This window comes from Podarcis vaucheri (assembly GCF_965113315.1).
Source record: "Podarcis vaucheri genome assembly, chromosome: 4".
Lineage (NCBI taxonomy): Eukaryota > Metazoa > Chordata > Lepidosauria > Squamata > Lacertidae > Podarcis > Podarcis vaucheri.
Window position 1 is genome coordinate 75,592,402 of NC_138762.1, and position 14,807 is coordinate 75,607,208.

The window sequence follows — 14,807 nt, forward strand, 5'->3', positions numbered from 1 at the left end:
TTCAGGAAATAGTGGGGCACTTTTTTAAAATAGAAGACTCTCTTGTTTTTGCTATATTTTGAGCGATTACAAATTAAGAAACTTTTTTTAAAAAAAATCACAAATACAGACAACCCCCAATTCACACAGGGGTGTCAGTGAAATCGTGTACATTTGAGCCACCATTGGAAAAGCCTGCAAACACCTTGTTCTGTCTCTGCTCCATTCCACCCCTTTTTGTGATGTTTCCTGGACGCTTGTGGGTTCAGTGTGATGTGTAAATGTGCGTACACAATTTGAATGCTTAGACACATTAAAAAATACAATATAAATGCATTGGTTATTTAATGCATTCGTTGAAAAATAATTCTTCCTCTACCGAGGGTTTGTAGACATGGCTCCAAATTTTGGGGACTGGGGGAATTTCATATACACAACATTATCACTCATACTCACCTGATCTTAATGCATCACTGCAGACTAATCATTGTTATCAGTTGCTAAAAGCTCTCCATTTCTAATGTGCTTTAAAACACAGTGGTGATGATGCATAATAGTAAGCAGTAATGTTCTCACTGGGAAAAAACCAGCATGAGCACACACTCATTTATGATAGATTCCCTTGGCATTATTCTGTTCTCTGCTTTCCCCCCGCAGGTCTGTGGAAGTCCAGATATCCCTCTTCATCTTCTGAAATCTGTGGCCACATATAAAGGGATCGAGCCCACCGCTTCTCTTATACAGTGGTTCTGGGAGGTGATGGAGTCCTTTTCCAACACAGAACGCTCTCTCTTTCTGCGCTTTGTGTGGGGCAGGACCAGGCTACCTCGAACAATTGCAGATTTCAGAGGCAGGGACTTTGTCATCCAGGTACGACATGGAGAGTTCCAGATGGATTGTGGACTGCAATGAGCGCTAATGAAATTCCTTTTTTTAAAAAAAAATATGAAATTCCAGCCTGTACCATTTTTATTTATTTTTTTGATTACCATTGCTCCTTTTTCTCTTGGATTCTGCATGTACTGTATGAAATCCTTGTGTGTGCATGATGCTCTACAAGAAAAGAGCAGGCAACTCTTAACCTCCAGAATTGCCTGGAAAATTTGTACTTTTAGAGATTTTCTTGCTACAGTTGCAGTTTGCCCTTTCCTCTATAACTGCTGTTTAAATTTAGCCTGAATGCACTAGCTGGCTCCAAACTTACTGTACAATGCATTGTTTGTGATTACAGCATTAACAGACATTTCTTGATCTTATGATTTTTCTACTGAATAGGTGACTTGTGTTTCCACTGGCAACAGTTGCCTACTTTGAGGTGAACTTAAAAAGTTAAATATTTTTCGTAAAGGATTATTATTTTTTCATATTAATGGCTTAAGTCAGCCAATGACAGAGAGAGAGAGAGAGAGAGAGAGAGAGAGAGAGAGAGAGAGAGAGAGAGAAAAGGATGGCAAGATAGCGTAGGCCGAAAAAGTTCAGTTTTTAAAATAATGTTTAAAAAGGCGTGTGATGCACATACAGTGGTACCTTGGGTTAAGTACTTAATTCGTTCCGAAGGTCCGTACTTAACCGGAAACTGTTCTTAACCTGAAGCACCACTTTAGCTAATGGGGCCTCCTGCTGCTGCCACGCCACCGGAGCACGATTTCTGTTCTCATCCTGAAGCAAAGTTCTTAACCCGAGGTACCATTTCTGGGTTAGCGGAGTCTGTAACCTGAAGCGTATTTAACCCGAGGTACCACTGTAATAAGGAAGTGAAAACATTAATTGTAAGGGGGTTGCTTTTCTTGGCGAGAGGGAGAGGGAAAAAACACCCAAGTGTGTTCATATGATTTGCTGCAAAGGTGCTGTTTGTGGTGGCTGATTCAGCAAAACTGACATTTCCATTTCTCTTTTGACCTGACAGGTTCTCGATAAATACAATCCTCCAGACCACTTCCTCCCAGAGTCTTATACGTGCTTCTTTCTGCTGAAGCTGCCTAGGTATTCTTGCAAACAGGTGCTGGAAGAGAAACTGAAATACGCCATCCATTTCTGTAAATCTATAGACACTGACGACTATGCCCGAATAGCGCTGACGGGAGAGCCGACCGCTGACGATAGTAGCGATGACTCGGACAACGAGGATGCAGACTCTTTTGCTTCGGATTCAACACAGGACTACCTGACAGGCCACTGAGCAGGGGGAATGCTCCTTGCCGGAGCTTGATGTTACGAGCATTGAGGCCAAAGCGCCACAACACGTAGCATTGAGCGGCGGGCCGTCGTAGTGAAGAGAGCAGAGAGGCATATAATAACCAGAGAACTACTAATTATTAACTGAACACAGGGAGCTTGCGTTACTCATTGTAGGAATGATGGCTGATAAATGAAGTAACTTCCTTTTAGAGTAAATGGGTGCTGTGAACGGGCACTGAACTGTCTATTTTGATAGCTGAAGGGTCCCCTTCTCTCCCCCCCCCCTTTATGCTGCACTGCAGGTAGAACTTTGTGTTTACTGATGTGTTGTAAATGTTTATAAAATATTACTAGAGTAGAATTCCAAAAAAACTGAAAAAATTTAAATTGTGGGTGCAATAGGTTTTTTTTTCTTCCAATTTAAGTGTTGTGTTCTCTGCATCTTCTTGATTGTATATTGGAACTACTGTGCAATGACTGAATAGTATTATAAATATTTCAATTAACTTTACTAGTTGTTTTGTTTATTAAAAGAAACTTTTTGGAACACTCCGTTATCAGTATTCCTTACGTTCACAAACTCAATGCCTCATTAACCTCACTCCACTTTTCAGTGTCTATATTTTAGCTTCTAAATATATACATAAATATATATATAATGTATCTTGGACTGATAACTTTCTGTGCACTCCAGAATTCTTAACATGGGAAATTTACTGTACATAATTGTGCAATGTATATGCAAAAATTATAATTTCCCGCTGAATAAAACATCTGTCACAAACAGTTTAGTAGGGCTTTTTAATGCGAGAAACCTTCCACGGGATTTTGAGGTACCTAAAGATGGCTTCTAAAGAATTACTAGGTGCCTACATGAGACAAGTCAGATTGCTCAGCTAAAACTTAAAAGAATGGGACAAATCCAAGCTTATTCTTGAGGTTAGCTCCAAGACTAAAAGGTTGTGGTAGACTTAGCTGTGAACTGGTGAGTTCCCACTCCCCCATTGCTTTTACTGCTTCTAAAGCAGAGTTTTTAAGGGAGTACTGTTTGGGGAAAATTGCTATTAAAATTTATTATCCCTACGGCTACTACTTTGTACAGGTGTCTAGATTAATCTTTCACCAAGGTTTATTCAGCTAAATTTGAGGTGATTGTGCTCCTAAGCTATGATTTTGCGTGTTTCTTTTTAAGTCTTGCACATCAGTCACATGGCAAAATCAAATCTTTTACTTACTCCATGTTTTAAGTTTTTCTTTTTGGTTTTTTAAGGAACTGTAATTTGGTCATTATCAGTGATTTGCCTAGAGCTGTCAAATGGACACTTAGCTGGTATATAAATCACACTGTTCTGGCTTCATCATCTCAGTTGTTTCTGAACTCGTGCTTTCACTAACATTTTCTCTTAATTTTCTGTAGTTCAGGCACAGGAATATTGGACTGCTGTTCTGATGAACTAAACAATTTTTCTTTTTAGACTCTTTGGATAAACAAGCTGTGATTGTTGATCAGGAGTCTGATCTCTATAGTAGAATATATTCTATTGTACTCTATAGTATTATGGGAATGATGGGTTTGCGGAATGTAGGTTACTGTGTATTCATACTCAGAGTAGACCCACTGAATAAAAGGGCATGATTTATTAAGCTCCATTCATTTGAATGGTCCTACGCTGAGTATAACTTAGTTGGATACAACCTATGGTAGTCTTGCATATTTTTTCCCCAATTAACTCTGAAAGTGTTGACAAAAGGGTATTATTTATAAAATTTATTATATCTTGTCCTTCTAGGGGAACCCCAGGTGGCAAACACACATGTAATAAAAACATAATCAAAACTTTAAAAACATTTAAAACCACCTGAAAACAATGAAATGCAGTAAGACATTTAGTCAAAGCGAATTCTTGTGAATGTACCCTAAAATGTGTTGCAATTGTAGCATGTGCTAAAGATAAAAGATTTTTTTAAAAAACTGACTCCCACGGCTTCAAAAAATTATATATACACAAAGCAGTGCGTCTGCCATCTGTCAAAGTCGTGATTTGTAAATTTTTTTTATATATCAAAGACAACCTCAAAGAAATATGCTGTCAGGTCAGTTAGAACTCAGCATTGTTGGAAAATAAAAAGGATCCCTTGATTATTTGAAAAGTGGAACAGTGTTTTAATCTTGGTGAGAGTTCTTCTTTTTTATTGTTAAAATTTGCCTTATCTGAAAACAAACAGCCTTATCGTATCACAGAAGGCTAATCCTTAATTAGGGTTCATTGACAAAGTTCTGCTTTAATAATTCTTGCCTTGTTCACTTCTGGTACATTGTAATGAGCTTCCTAAGAGCTCCTTTAAAGCTTGCTAATCAGTGCCTATCATTTGACTTGTCACTGTGTTGGATTTATTTTGCAAGAAGGGGTGCCATTATTTTGAGGCAAAACTGGAAGCCATGCAGTAGGATTTTCCTTAACCATCTTAGATTATCACATACTTCTCTCTCTCTCTCTCTCTCTCTCTCTCTCTCTCTCTCTCTCTCTCACACACACACACACACACACACACACACACACACACATTTTGATATTGGGCCAAGCAATTTGAGGCCCCTGCGTTCACTATAAGGGCAAATTCCTCTGGCTTGTCAAATGCGTTAACTTAAAACAAAAAACAGAACAATGCCTGTTCAGTTTCAGCCTTGCAAAGGAAACTTCCGGGTCTTAAATTGTGGAAGACTTAGTTGAAAATTCAAAGTGGCACAGAAGGGAAAGAGATGACCATTTTGGTAGCACCTGGATCTGCTGCAGACATAGTTATTGGAAGAAGTGTTGCTAATATCAGTCATAATACCACTTCCTGGCGGATTAGTCCAAATGCTTTAAAGAGTGTCTGGCTGGGAAGCTCGTAAACTGGGCATTGTGGGCAAAGCTACCCTGTGTGTCTGCAACGTCTGGTAATGGAAATGTAATCCCAATGAAAGCAGGAGACAACTTTTAGATAGCATGACTAGTAGCTATTTGTAGGCCTACTTTTCATTATTTGTCTCATTTCTTCTTTAAAGCTATTTAAGTGAGTAAACATCACTTAAGCAGGGCTGGGGGGCCTGTGGCTCTAGATGCTGGACTCACAACTCCCATCAGGCCCAGATAGCATGATCAATGGTTGGAGATGATGGGAGTTGTAATCTAGCAAGCACCCCTTCCCAAACCTCATTTCAGAGTGATCATAGAATTGTACGAATTCCGTGAACTCAATGTGTGTTGTAATGTGCTTCCTTTATCTTGTCTTGAATTTCCTGTCACTTCATGAGGAGACCTTTGAATGCTGTATTATTATTATTATTATTATTATTATTATTATTATTACAGTGGTACCTTGGGTTACAGACGCTTCAGGTTACAGACTCCGCTAACCCAGAAATAGTACCTCAGGTTAATAACTTTACCTCAGGATGAGAACAGAAATCGCGCGGCGGCAGCAGTGGGAGGCCCCATTAGCTAAAGTGGTACCTCAGGTTAAGAACAGTTTGAGGTTAAGAACGGACCTCCAGAACGAATTAAGTTCTTAACCCGAGGTACCACTGTATTATTATTGCAAGATAATCTTTATTCGTTTTGCAAATTTCATACTACACATACATATTACATTACATTTTACATTTATACTTGCTCCTAGGAGCTGACTTCCCCCTTCCTTCTTCTGACTTCTTTATATCGCCTCTGATGCTGTATTATTATTGTGATTATTACTGCTTTTGTATATGGCACATTGATCCATGAAAGGAGGTACCTTTTAATATTGCCATTTACTTATTTATTGCATTTATATGCCTGCTTTTTCACCAGAGAGCTCAAGGCGGCATACATGGTTCTTCGCCTCATTTAATTCCCAAAATAATGCTGTGAAGTAGGTTGGTGACCCAAAGTCACCAAGTGAGCTTCAAAGCTGAGTGGGGATTTGAGCCCTAGTCTTCCAGGTCCTAGTCTGACACTTTTAACCACTACACAACACTGGTGGCTAATGGAGTTCAGTTAGACAGAGAACTGAAACAGGACCATGTAGCCATCTTCTTGTTGTAATGTTTGAACTAGGCATCCCATCTGCATGCAGAGTTCAGGTAGGTGTTTTTCCAGATGAGTTTCTCAGTGGAGTAGAGGAGGGAGTTTGCAAGTTGGAAGAGACAGGCCTGGGCTTTAGTTGTAGGCTATAGCTGAAGTGTGAAATGTTTCAGGCAGAAAATACTAACAAGGGTAGTGAGAGACCAGGCTCTGGAAATTTCTTATACCTGATCTGGCGACACCTGAAACAGCAAGCCCCTATTCTGTTCCTGAAGATACCTAAGCACATACATTCATAGGCAGCTCTCATAAAGTCTATCCATAACTAACTGGAGTAAGTTATAAGCTAAGCCCTATTTGAAAATACTGATGTGTAGGAAGATGTATCACCTTTCTATCCAAATTTTGTTACATGTCCAAATAATTCCATTTTGTATGAGATTTTCTTTAAGGTTGGCAGACGCAATGTGGGTCCATGGTTTCCCCAAGGTCACTCCCATGGGAAACTTTCAGGGCTTAGCAGCTGCATTATTCACTTTCTGCCACTTTGGTCTTATTTCTAGTCCGTTGACTGTAATAAATTGACCATGACGACTTCCTGCATATAAAGAAGCCTTATGCACAGAAATTTTTCCTGGTAGTTATAGGGAACAGCTACTGCCTCTAACATAACTGCCTAGGGGACATGGGGGCTTTGACCCCCCACAATAAAATATTTGAGGCGGCTGTTTCCCCCCCCCCAAGTTAAAGGGTATTCCCATTCAAATGGTGTGTGTTCATGCATCATGTGATTATGTGGGGCAGGGCTTACCTGGGCCCCCACAATATTTTATTCAGGTGGGCACCCCTGACCTCTAACTAGCCTAGACCGTTTAATTTCCTAAAATAAGCGCAAAGCCATGCCTGCCACTCATCAGAAAAATGACAAACTCACACCTCCGGCCATGAAAATACTTTAATCTGACTGCCAACCATTGATGCGTGCTTTGATGGGACTGTCCTATGAAGTTGTTCTCGTACACATGCATATTCAGTAATAATAATTATTACTTTTCTGGAAGGATGTAAACATGATGGGGCCTGTAGGTTTTTCTGCTTCTCTCCTCCCTTCTTATCCTTTCTGCTTCAAGGCACAGAACTCAAAAGTCCCTTAGGAATGCAGACAAAGTGTTTTCACTCCACCCCCTGGCATGTTTGCCATAAGGTACAATTGGGACCAGTTCACTGTGAGCCTCGCTCCCTGTTCCCTCTTACGTTTCACCATTTCTGACAGGGCTCAGCCATTCTCTGGTGATCTAGTCCAGGAAGTTTTATCAACCATCCCTCAAGACCAAATAATACACTCTTCTTTGGGAAATTATCCTCACAGCTTGTCCTGATTTAAGACCCAAGCACAGACCTTAGAACTGTCCCAGGTGAAAAAAATTACAGGAGAATTAAGTACACTCATACTGGCTCCCTTAATTTACCTCAGGTTTTTGTTCTTACTCAAACAGTTGCTGTCAAAAGAATATTTGCTCAGAACTTCAGTTAAGATGGATACTCTGAAGGTACTATTGTGTGCTATTCAGTACTTTCTCCTAAAGTACAATCATATCATGAACCTAAGTTGGGTGTGGGGTTTCTCCACCTCCTGACAGAACTAGCGTCAGTCCATTTGCTCTTTTCCTCCCTTGCCCTTTGTAGCAACTGAGGGAGGATTAAAAAGAGCCTTGTTAATGCAGTGAAAATTGCAAATAGCAGTCAAAGCAAGCGCCAGCGTCTATGTTTGGTGTCACATGATGGTGAACCTAGGAATTTTTGTTTCATTCCTGTGTGCAGTGCATGGAATGGACACTTGTAGAATCACAGATGCTGAACCCAGTTCTTCTGCAAGCCATTTCATTTAGACACAGCCTTTACACAAATGGAAAGTTTTGAGCTGCTTATTGCTCTTTTAACTGACGAAATCTGATAATGAACTTACGACCTCCATTTTTTTGTGGCATTTTTTGAGAAGACGGCAAGAAATCTACAGGTTGCAGGTAAAACACCTTTTTTTGTTTTGTTATGTCACTGATAGCATATTCTTTAAAATGCACTGTTAAATATTCTGAGACAACTACTCACTGGCAAAGGCTGCCCTGATACAAACTCTTGAAAGTGCATGTTATGTTTACTGTTTGATAGTTAGAATGTACTTATAAATGTGTTCCACTTCTTTGACTGAAATGAAAGGAATTAATTTTTTCATCCCCAGGGCAACTCAAACTTAATTTGAGAAAAATTAGGCAGCAATGTTCCTTCCTTGAAAAATATGGTTATGATAACTATTTGGAGTTACTCTGAAATAGCTGGATTGGAACAATCAGCTTTAGACTTTTTTATTGAAATGCTGTATAGTAGAGGTGAATGGAGCGTTGGGAACGTTAGCGCTTTCTTTTTAGGTTTTCAAAGTCAATGACTCAAATCTGACGGTGTGTGTGGCTCATTGAAACCAATATGACATACTTCAGAGTAGACTTGTATAGGATTGTGTTTGCACTGCAGAGACTGAGCTGCAGATAAATGATTGTGTAGGAGATACTTTTTGGCATAGAAAGCATCCCTTGTATCACAATTGGGTTTGAAAAATGCCACCTAGCTAACAGAAAAGTCCTAACTTGTTTCCACTTAGAAGGAAGTCCTATTGACTTGGAGTTATTTATTTCTTTTGTTGCATTTATATCCCAACCTTTTCTCCAAGGAGCTCAAAGTTGGCATACATAATTGTCTTCCCTCTCTGTTTTGTCCTTGCCACGACCCTATGAGGTAGGTTAGGCCGAGAGACTGGGAGTTAGTCTGACACTCTAACCACTACACCACCCTGCCTTTCAGTTCAGTGGGGCTTACACACAGGTAAATGGGGCAAGGACTGCAGCCTCAGCCTCCATGCCATGTCCTATGTTTGTCAGTTTAAAATATTTAGAACTGGTCTTTTGATTAAAAATTTCCACAGCAGTTAAAAATATAGTGTTATGACGAGCTTTAAAATATAAGCCAGGCTAGCTTCCTGAGTTGAGCTGAGTGCTTGGGTCATTAAGGGAAGCAGAGGAATGGAGGCTCTTTGTGAGGCGGCAAATGGGTGGAGCCCCTCTCTCAACTCAGAAATAGTGAGAAGGACAAAGCACGAGTTTAGAGTTGGGAGTTTGCAGTGATGTGAACTAGCGGAGAAAGAGAGTCGGAACAGTATTTGAGATTTGTGTTTGAATCCAAGGCTGTGGCTAAGGGAGGAACAAGATCCTTTTGGTGCATTGATGCCTTGAACATCTCAGGCTCAGGTTGCAGATATGTGTAAATAAACCATATATCAGAAAGACGCCACAGTCTCTGCTCTGCCTCATTTCCAAAAGGAAACGCGAACCCTAGGTAATCACTTTGAACCCCAGGAATCTCATACCACTCAGAGATTGGAGTGGTGTGAAACAATATTAACAATAATGGGTGGGTCCAATGTATATGAATGGAAAGAGTTTCTTTTCACAGAAATGTTTGACTACATTGTGCTTGTGTTTCTAAAAATTATGCCTTTTTTTTTTGGTCAAACTTTTGTGCTCCAGGCGTATTGTGGAATAAATTTGTCACCTCCTATATTTTCCTTTACCATTTAGGTGGGTAAAGGCCACAGAGCATTAATTTTACACTCTAAAGGACTGCAGTTGGTGAGATAAGGAAAAAACAACAGCACCCCACTGTTTAAATGGGAAGCAGTGCTTGGAACTTGTGTCAGTCCCAAATTACCCCTATTTGATTGTTTTCAGGTAGCTATTAGCCTGAGCGCAAAACGGGAAGGTAGTGTTAGCGTATTACTCTGGGTTTTGTGTCAGTTGCCTTTCTAATCTGGTTTTTAAAGAAACATCCCTGTGGTGCGCTTGAACAGGAGTCGAGTAATTACTTTGCTAGGATACCTGGTTTCCATGACAGCGATGTATGCTTTCCTTGGCAGAAGATCAGGGAAGTGACCAAATACACTAGTAAGCTTATAAAACACCTGTGTATGATGTATAGCCATGACAGACTGAAGCACTGGTGGTGGAAAACATGATTGCTGGTCTGGATTGAGATCTAGCCACCAGATTTCGATGTGTAATTCTTGTTGTTGTTGCATCATTTTTGGAGCCCAGATCAAGGGCCCAAATTGGGTCTATTGAAATGGCTCAGATTTCCCTCACCCCAAGGGATTGGAATCCAAGGCACGGCTTCCGATTGACTGCAGGAAGCTCCTGCAGCCAATCGGAAGCCATGGAAGCTGCCTCGGATGTTCAGGTTCCAAAGAACATTCACAAACTGGAACACTCATTTCCAGATTTATGGCATTTGGGAGCCAAAACATTCAACTCACAAGGTGTTTGGGATCCAATGTACGACTGTATAGTGTTATGAGTTTGGGGGTGGGGGAGGAAGTTGGCTGTATGTGAGATTCTTCTAACCCCTGTGATCTCTGAAGCATTCTATCTTCCAACCACCTACACTCTGAAGCATTCTATCACTTTGTTACTTGCTGTAGGTGGAGACAAGGCCTGTTAGATGGGATCATTACATGGATCCTGAAGAGGCAGGGAGAAAAGTCCACTGGGCAGACCCCTTAGGAAGAAGTTTTTGAGCTACTGCTTCTGAAAAGTTGTGGTATTTTAGGACAGTGCAGCAAATATTTTAACACTTTTTAAGTGCATGCATCAAGTGTACAGAAAGAAGAGCAAGTAGGAGTGGCAAGGATATGTTTTCCCCTTCCCTTTTAACTCAGGTGATTAACTTTGAACCACCAATTAAAAGTTAGTGCTAAATCCCATTAACGGCAGAAAGTGGTTAGGGATTAATCCTGAGGATTTAAAAACATCTGTTTCACATAGCAGAGGTTTTTTTTTTTAATCTGTAATATTTTGACCCAAGGTTGCTGCATAGCTTCTGCACTTCAAATTGGATTGTATGGTGAAATGTGAGCAGAGTGCTTGCAGGCACCTAGCTGCTGTTTCAAACCGAAAGAAGTAAAAAAGCGTAGCTAAAAAACCCAAAATATGCACTGTACAGCCCATTTGCTAATCACATTGCTTCTTTTTCGGTATTATTTCAAATCCATGCAACCCTAACATGCCTTGAGAAAATTTTCAAGCAGCAACATTTGCACAGTCAAAGCCGAAACAATGGCCTTACCAGCTTATTTTTGTCTTCTCCTTAGCACTCCTTAAGACACATTTTGCTTTCCCAACCACTAGATAATGAACTATAAACCAATGCTTCCAACTGCATCTACTCATGTCACCATCACTCCCCACCCTGTTTATATGTGATTGTGATATTAGCTTCTGATCACACTTGCATTATTAACCTGGGATTTAATTCTGTGGGTTTTTTTAATTATATTATTTGTTTATTAAAATTCCTGGGCAGTGCCAGGAGCTCCCCACTAGTCTTTCAATGAAACAATAGTATAAAAGCCAATATAATCTTTGCATATATAGGTGTCACAGGAGCTGGTCAGTAATCACACAGTTTAAAGATGGAGTTAACTCTTATTAGCAAAAGCACAATCTCCACACTCCATGACTGCCTAATGAGCAGAGCAGCTCATTCCTGGTGGTCTTCCTTCATAAAAATCAGTTGCTGAGACTCCCATCTCCTCAGGGCTTTCCCTGAGCAATTGGAGACTATGCCTGCATGCAGCCAACCTCTCCTTTGCTCTTTTCATGCCTCTTCTGGTTTTGGGAGACAAGTGGCGGAGGGGAGGTTGTCACAGCAGGAGGGGGAGGCATCAGTGACTCTTCACCAGCGTAACCCATCTCTGCCTCTTGGCCTCCCTCATCTCACTTATCAGCTTCTGCCTCTGATTCTGGCCTGCTCTTTGCACATACTCTCCAAGCTCACTTTGCCAGTTTAGTTTTTGACACCTCATCTCCTCAGTCGTCTCCCTCTTTTCACTCTGACCACTCATTGTTGTCCCACCACCACTCCGGGGGCTCTGAGCCTTCTTCTTTTGGAGGTTACCCAACTGTTTCCTTCCACCATTCCTCTGCGTCCAACCAGTCCATGACATCAGGCCTCCTGGGTTTTTCTGCTCTGATTACTTTCCCTCTTTTTATTTAGATTATGCTTATTTAGCTTTCTTAATGTGGACAGATACTTTATGGAGAGTTAGAGCTAACTCACTTGAAACAGGAATCTTGTGATCAAAGCATGGTCTTAATTCATTCAAGGGCATATGTTTTCCTTTGTTTTGTGTACAAAACTTCCATTGATATCCATGAAATTTCTGTTGTGTGATTTTTTCTTAAAAAATTCCGTTCATTCTTGGCTAGAAATTAAGTTTGGGGGTAACCTATAGAAAATAGTTGTATAACTCTTAAGAACAGGACAGAGAGCAATGAACTGCAGCATGTATAGTGAAGGCATCCCCCCATTGCTATGACCTGTAGGGAATGCATTTGAGGAGTTCAGTATGCCTTTGTGCCCTGTGGGGTTACCAGCACAAGGGTTTGAGTATAGATTTTGTCCTCCTTGCTCAGCTGTGTCTCCATGGGCTACATGGAATGTAGGAATTATAGGGATGCGGGTAATGCTGTGGTCGAAACCACTGAGTCTCTTGGATTTGCCTATCGGAAGGTCGGCGGTTTGAATCCCCGCAATGGAGTGAGCTCCTGTTGCTCGGTCCCTGCTCCTGCCAACCTAGCAGTTTGAAAGCATGCTAGTGCAAGTAGATAAATAGGTACCACTGTGGCAGGAAGGTAAACGGTGTTTCTGTGTGCTCTGGCTTATGTCACGGTGTTCTGTTGCGCCAGAAGCAGTTTAGTCATGCTGGCCACGACCCAGAAAGCTGTCTGTGGACAAACGCCTGCTCCCTTGGCCTGAAAGCGAGATGAGCGCCACAATCCCATAGTCGCCATTGACTGCACTTAACAGTCCAGGGGTCCTTTAACTTTACCTTTTTTACATGGAATGAAATAAACTCAATGTAATTGGAGACAGCAGCAACTCAGCTTCCACCTATGACAACAATGTCATCAAAGACTGGCTGCATCATGATCAATGTTCCTTCGTAGCAAAAAGAGGGCAAATGTTGTGTGCAAAAGGTCTCTGGTCCAACCCTTGACATCTCCAGTTAAAAGGAATGGCTGATGTGAGAGACCTTTTACTGTGAGGCAATCAAAGTGTGGGAATATTAGGATAGATAAGACAACCTGCCCAATCTAGTAGTAGTCAGCTCCACATGTTCCTATGCACACGCTTGTAAACTCACATCACACTTTGCATTTTAGCTTGCTACATCCATACTGAACGTCCTACTTGAAAAGTGGCCCTTACACACCAAGCTTAAACCACAGGGAATAATGTTAATAGAACACACTTGCCAGATAAGAATGCTTATATGATCACAATTAATTTTAATGGAAAACTTTAATGGAAACTTCAGTTTAGTTTAGGAACGCTGGAAACATTGGAAATAGAATTGTTTAGGAACGCTGGCAATACTGGCTCAGAATTGCCTACACCAGGGTTTCCCAAACTTGGGTCTCCATTGGTTTTTTGGACTACAACTCCCATTATCCCTAGCTAGCAGGACCAGTGGTGAGGGATGATGGGAGTTGTAGTCCAACAACAGCTAGAGATCCAAGATTGGGAAACCCTGATCTACACTGACTGGCAACACCTCTCCAGGATTTATGGCAAGAGACTTTCACAACTCTACTTGGGATGCAATCCAGAGTCTTTTGCATGCAAACCAGACAGAGCATGCCCTACTGAGCTATAGCCCTTCCCTTAATCCATATGCAAACAATCACGTTCTAAAGAGTGATCACCCAAAATGGGTTTCACTATATTTGTACTTTTAGATTATCAGCCTCGGTTAAATTAATAAATTTGACATCCACTATTTTTAACTGGTGCATTTAAGTGAATACTTGGAAAGCTGGTTTCAAGGGGCTTAAACAACTCACTGGGATAATTAAAGAACAATCCCATTCTTTTGGATTTTTGTTTTATCCCAGTTTGTTTTACAATGCCACGCTCAGTCAGCTAATGTATGTTTAACACGGCAAATACAATTTTCTGCTGCAAATTATTTTTCCACGGCAAATTAAAACTAAGAAGTGAAGTGGTACAAAACACACACACAATTACATCTGAATTGAATGTGGAGATGAACAATCTGCCTTCTCTGAACTGATAGCTGGCAGGTCTTCCTGTTTTTTGGATGACTCTTCATGTGACAAATTTTTACAACTATGCTAGTGGAAGACAGCAACTGGTTTTCAGTTTTGGGGAAACGTAGATGCAAGGCAGGCTAGCTAACCCTCTCATGAAGCAGTATGAATAGCCAGCTGTTATTCAGAGCACTCCCTTGTCTGTCTGGGAATTCTAATTAAAATCTCTGGCAACTTTATTTAAGCCCCAAGTCAGTCAGCTGAGAGACACGGGAAGCCAAAAAATGTGGTATCTACACTACTATCAAAGCTCTGGATAAATCTTTCTCCTTTAGTGTGCTTTGATATCAGTCTTCTAGACACATTTTGTACTCTAAATAGGGCCCAACAGATTACCTCCCAACCCATGATTTCTTTCTTTCTTTTTAACCCTCTATTAGAAGGATGT

General features: G+C 40.8%; 2 protein-coding genes across 8 annotated transcripts in view; both read left to right on the forward strand.

The window, feature by feature from the left end:
- HERC2 (HECT and RLD domain containing E3 ubiquitin protein ligase 2) overlaps nucleotides 1–2,704 on the forward strand; it is a 101,081-nt gene extending 98,377 nt beyond the window's left edge. For all 6 annotated transcript variants that reach the window (XM_082219998.1, XM_082220000.1, XM_082220002.1 and 3 more), the window contains 2 exons: nucleotides 637–849; nucleotides 1,886–2,704. In XM_082219998.1, the coding sequence (XP_082076124.1) occupies nucleotides 637–849; nucleotides 1,886–2,158 (486 nt within the window). In that variant the 3' untranslated portion in view covers nucleotides 2,159–2,704. The remainder of the gene's footprint in view (nucleotides 1–636; nucleotides 850–1,885) is intronic.
- Nucleotides 2,705–7,906: 5,202 nt separating this feature from the next.
- The window catches only part of OCA2 (OCA2 melanosomal transmembrane protein), a 161,886-nt gene continuing 154,985 nt past the window's right edge, over nucleotides 7,907–14,807 (forward strand). For both annotated transcript variants that reach the window (XM_082220070.1, XM_082220072.1), the window contains exon 1: nucleotides 7,907–8,227. The gene's annotated coding sequence lies outside the window, so the exon portion shown is untranslated. The remainder of the gene's footprint in view (nucleotides 8,228–14,807) is intronic.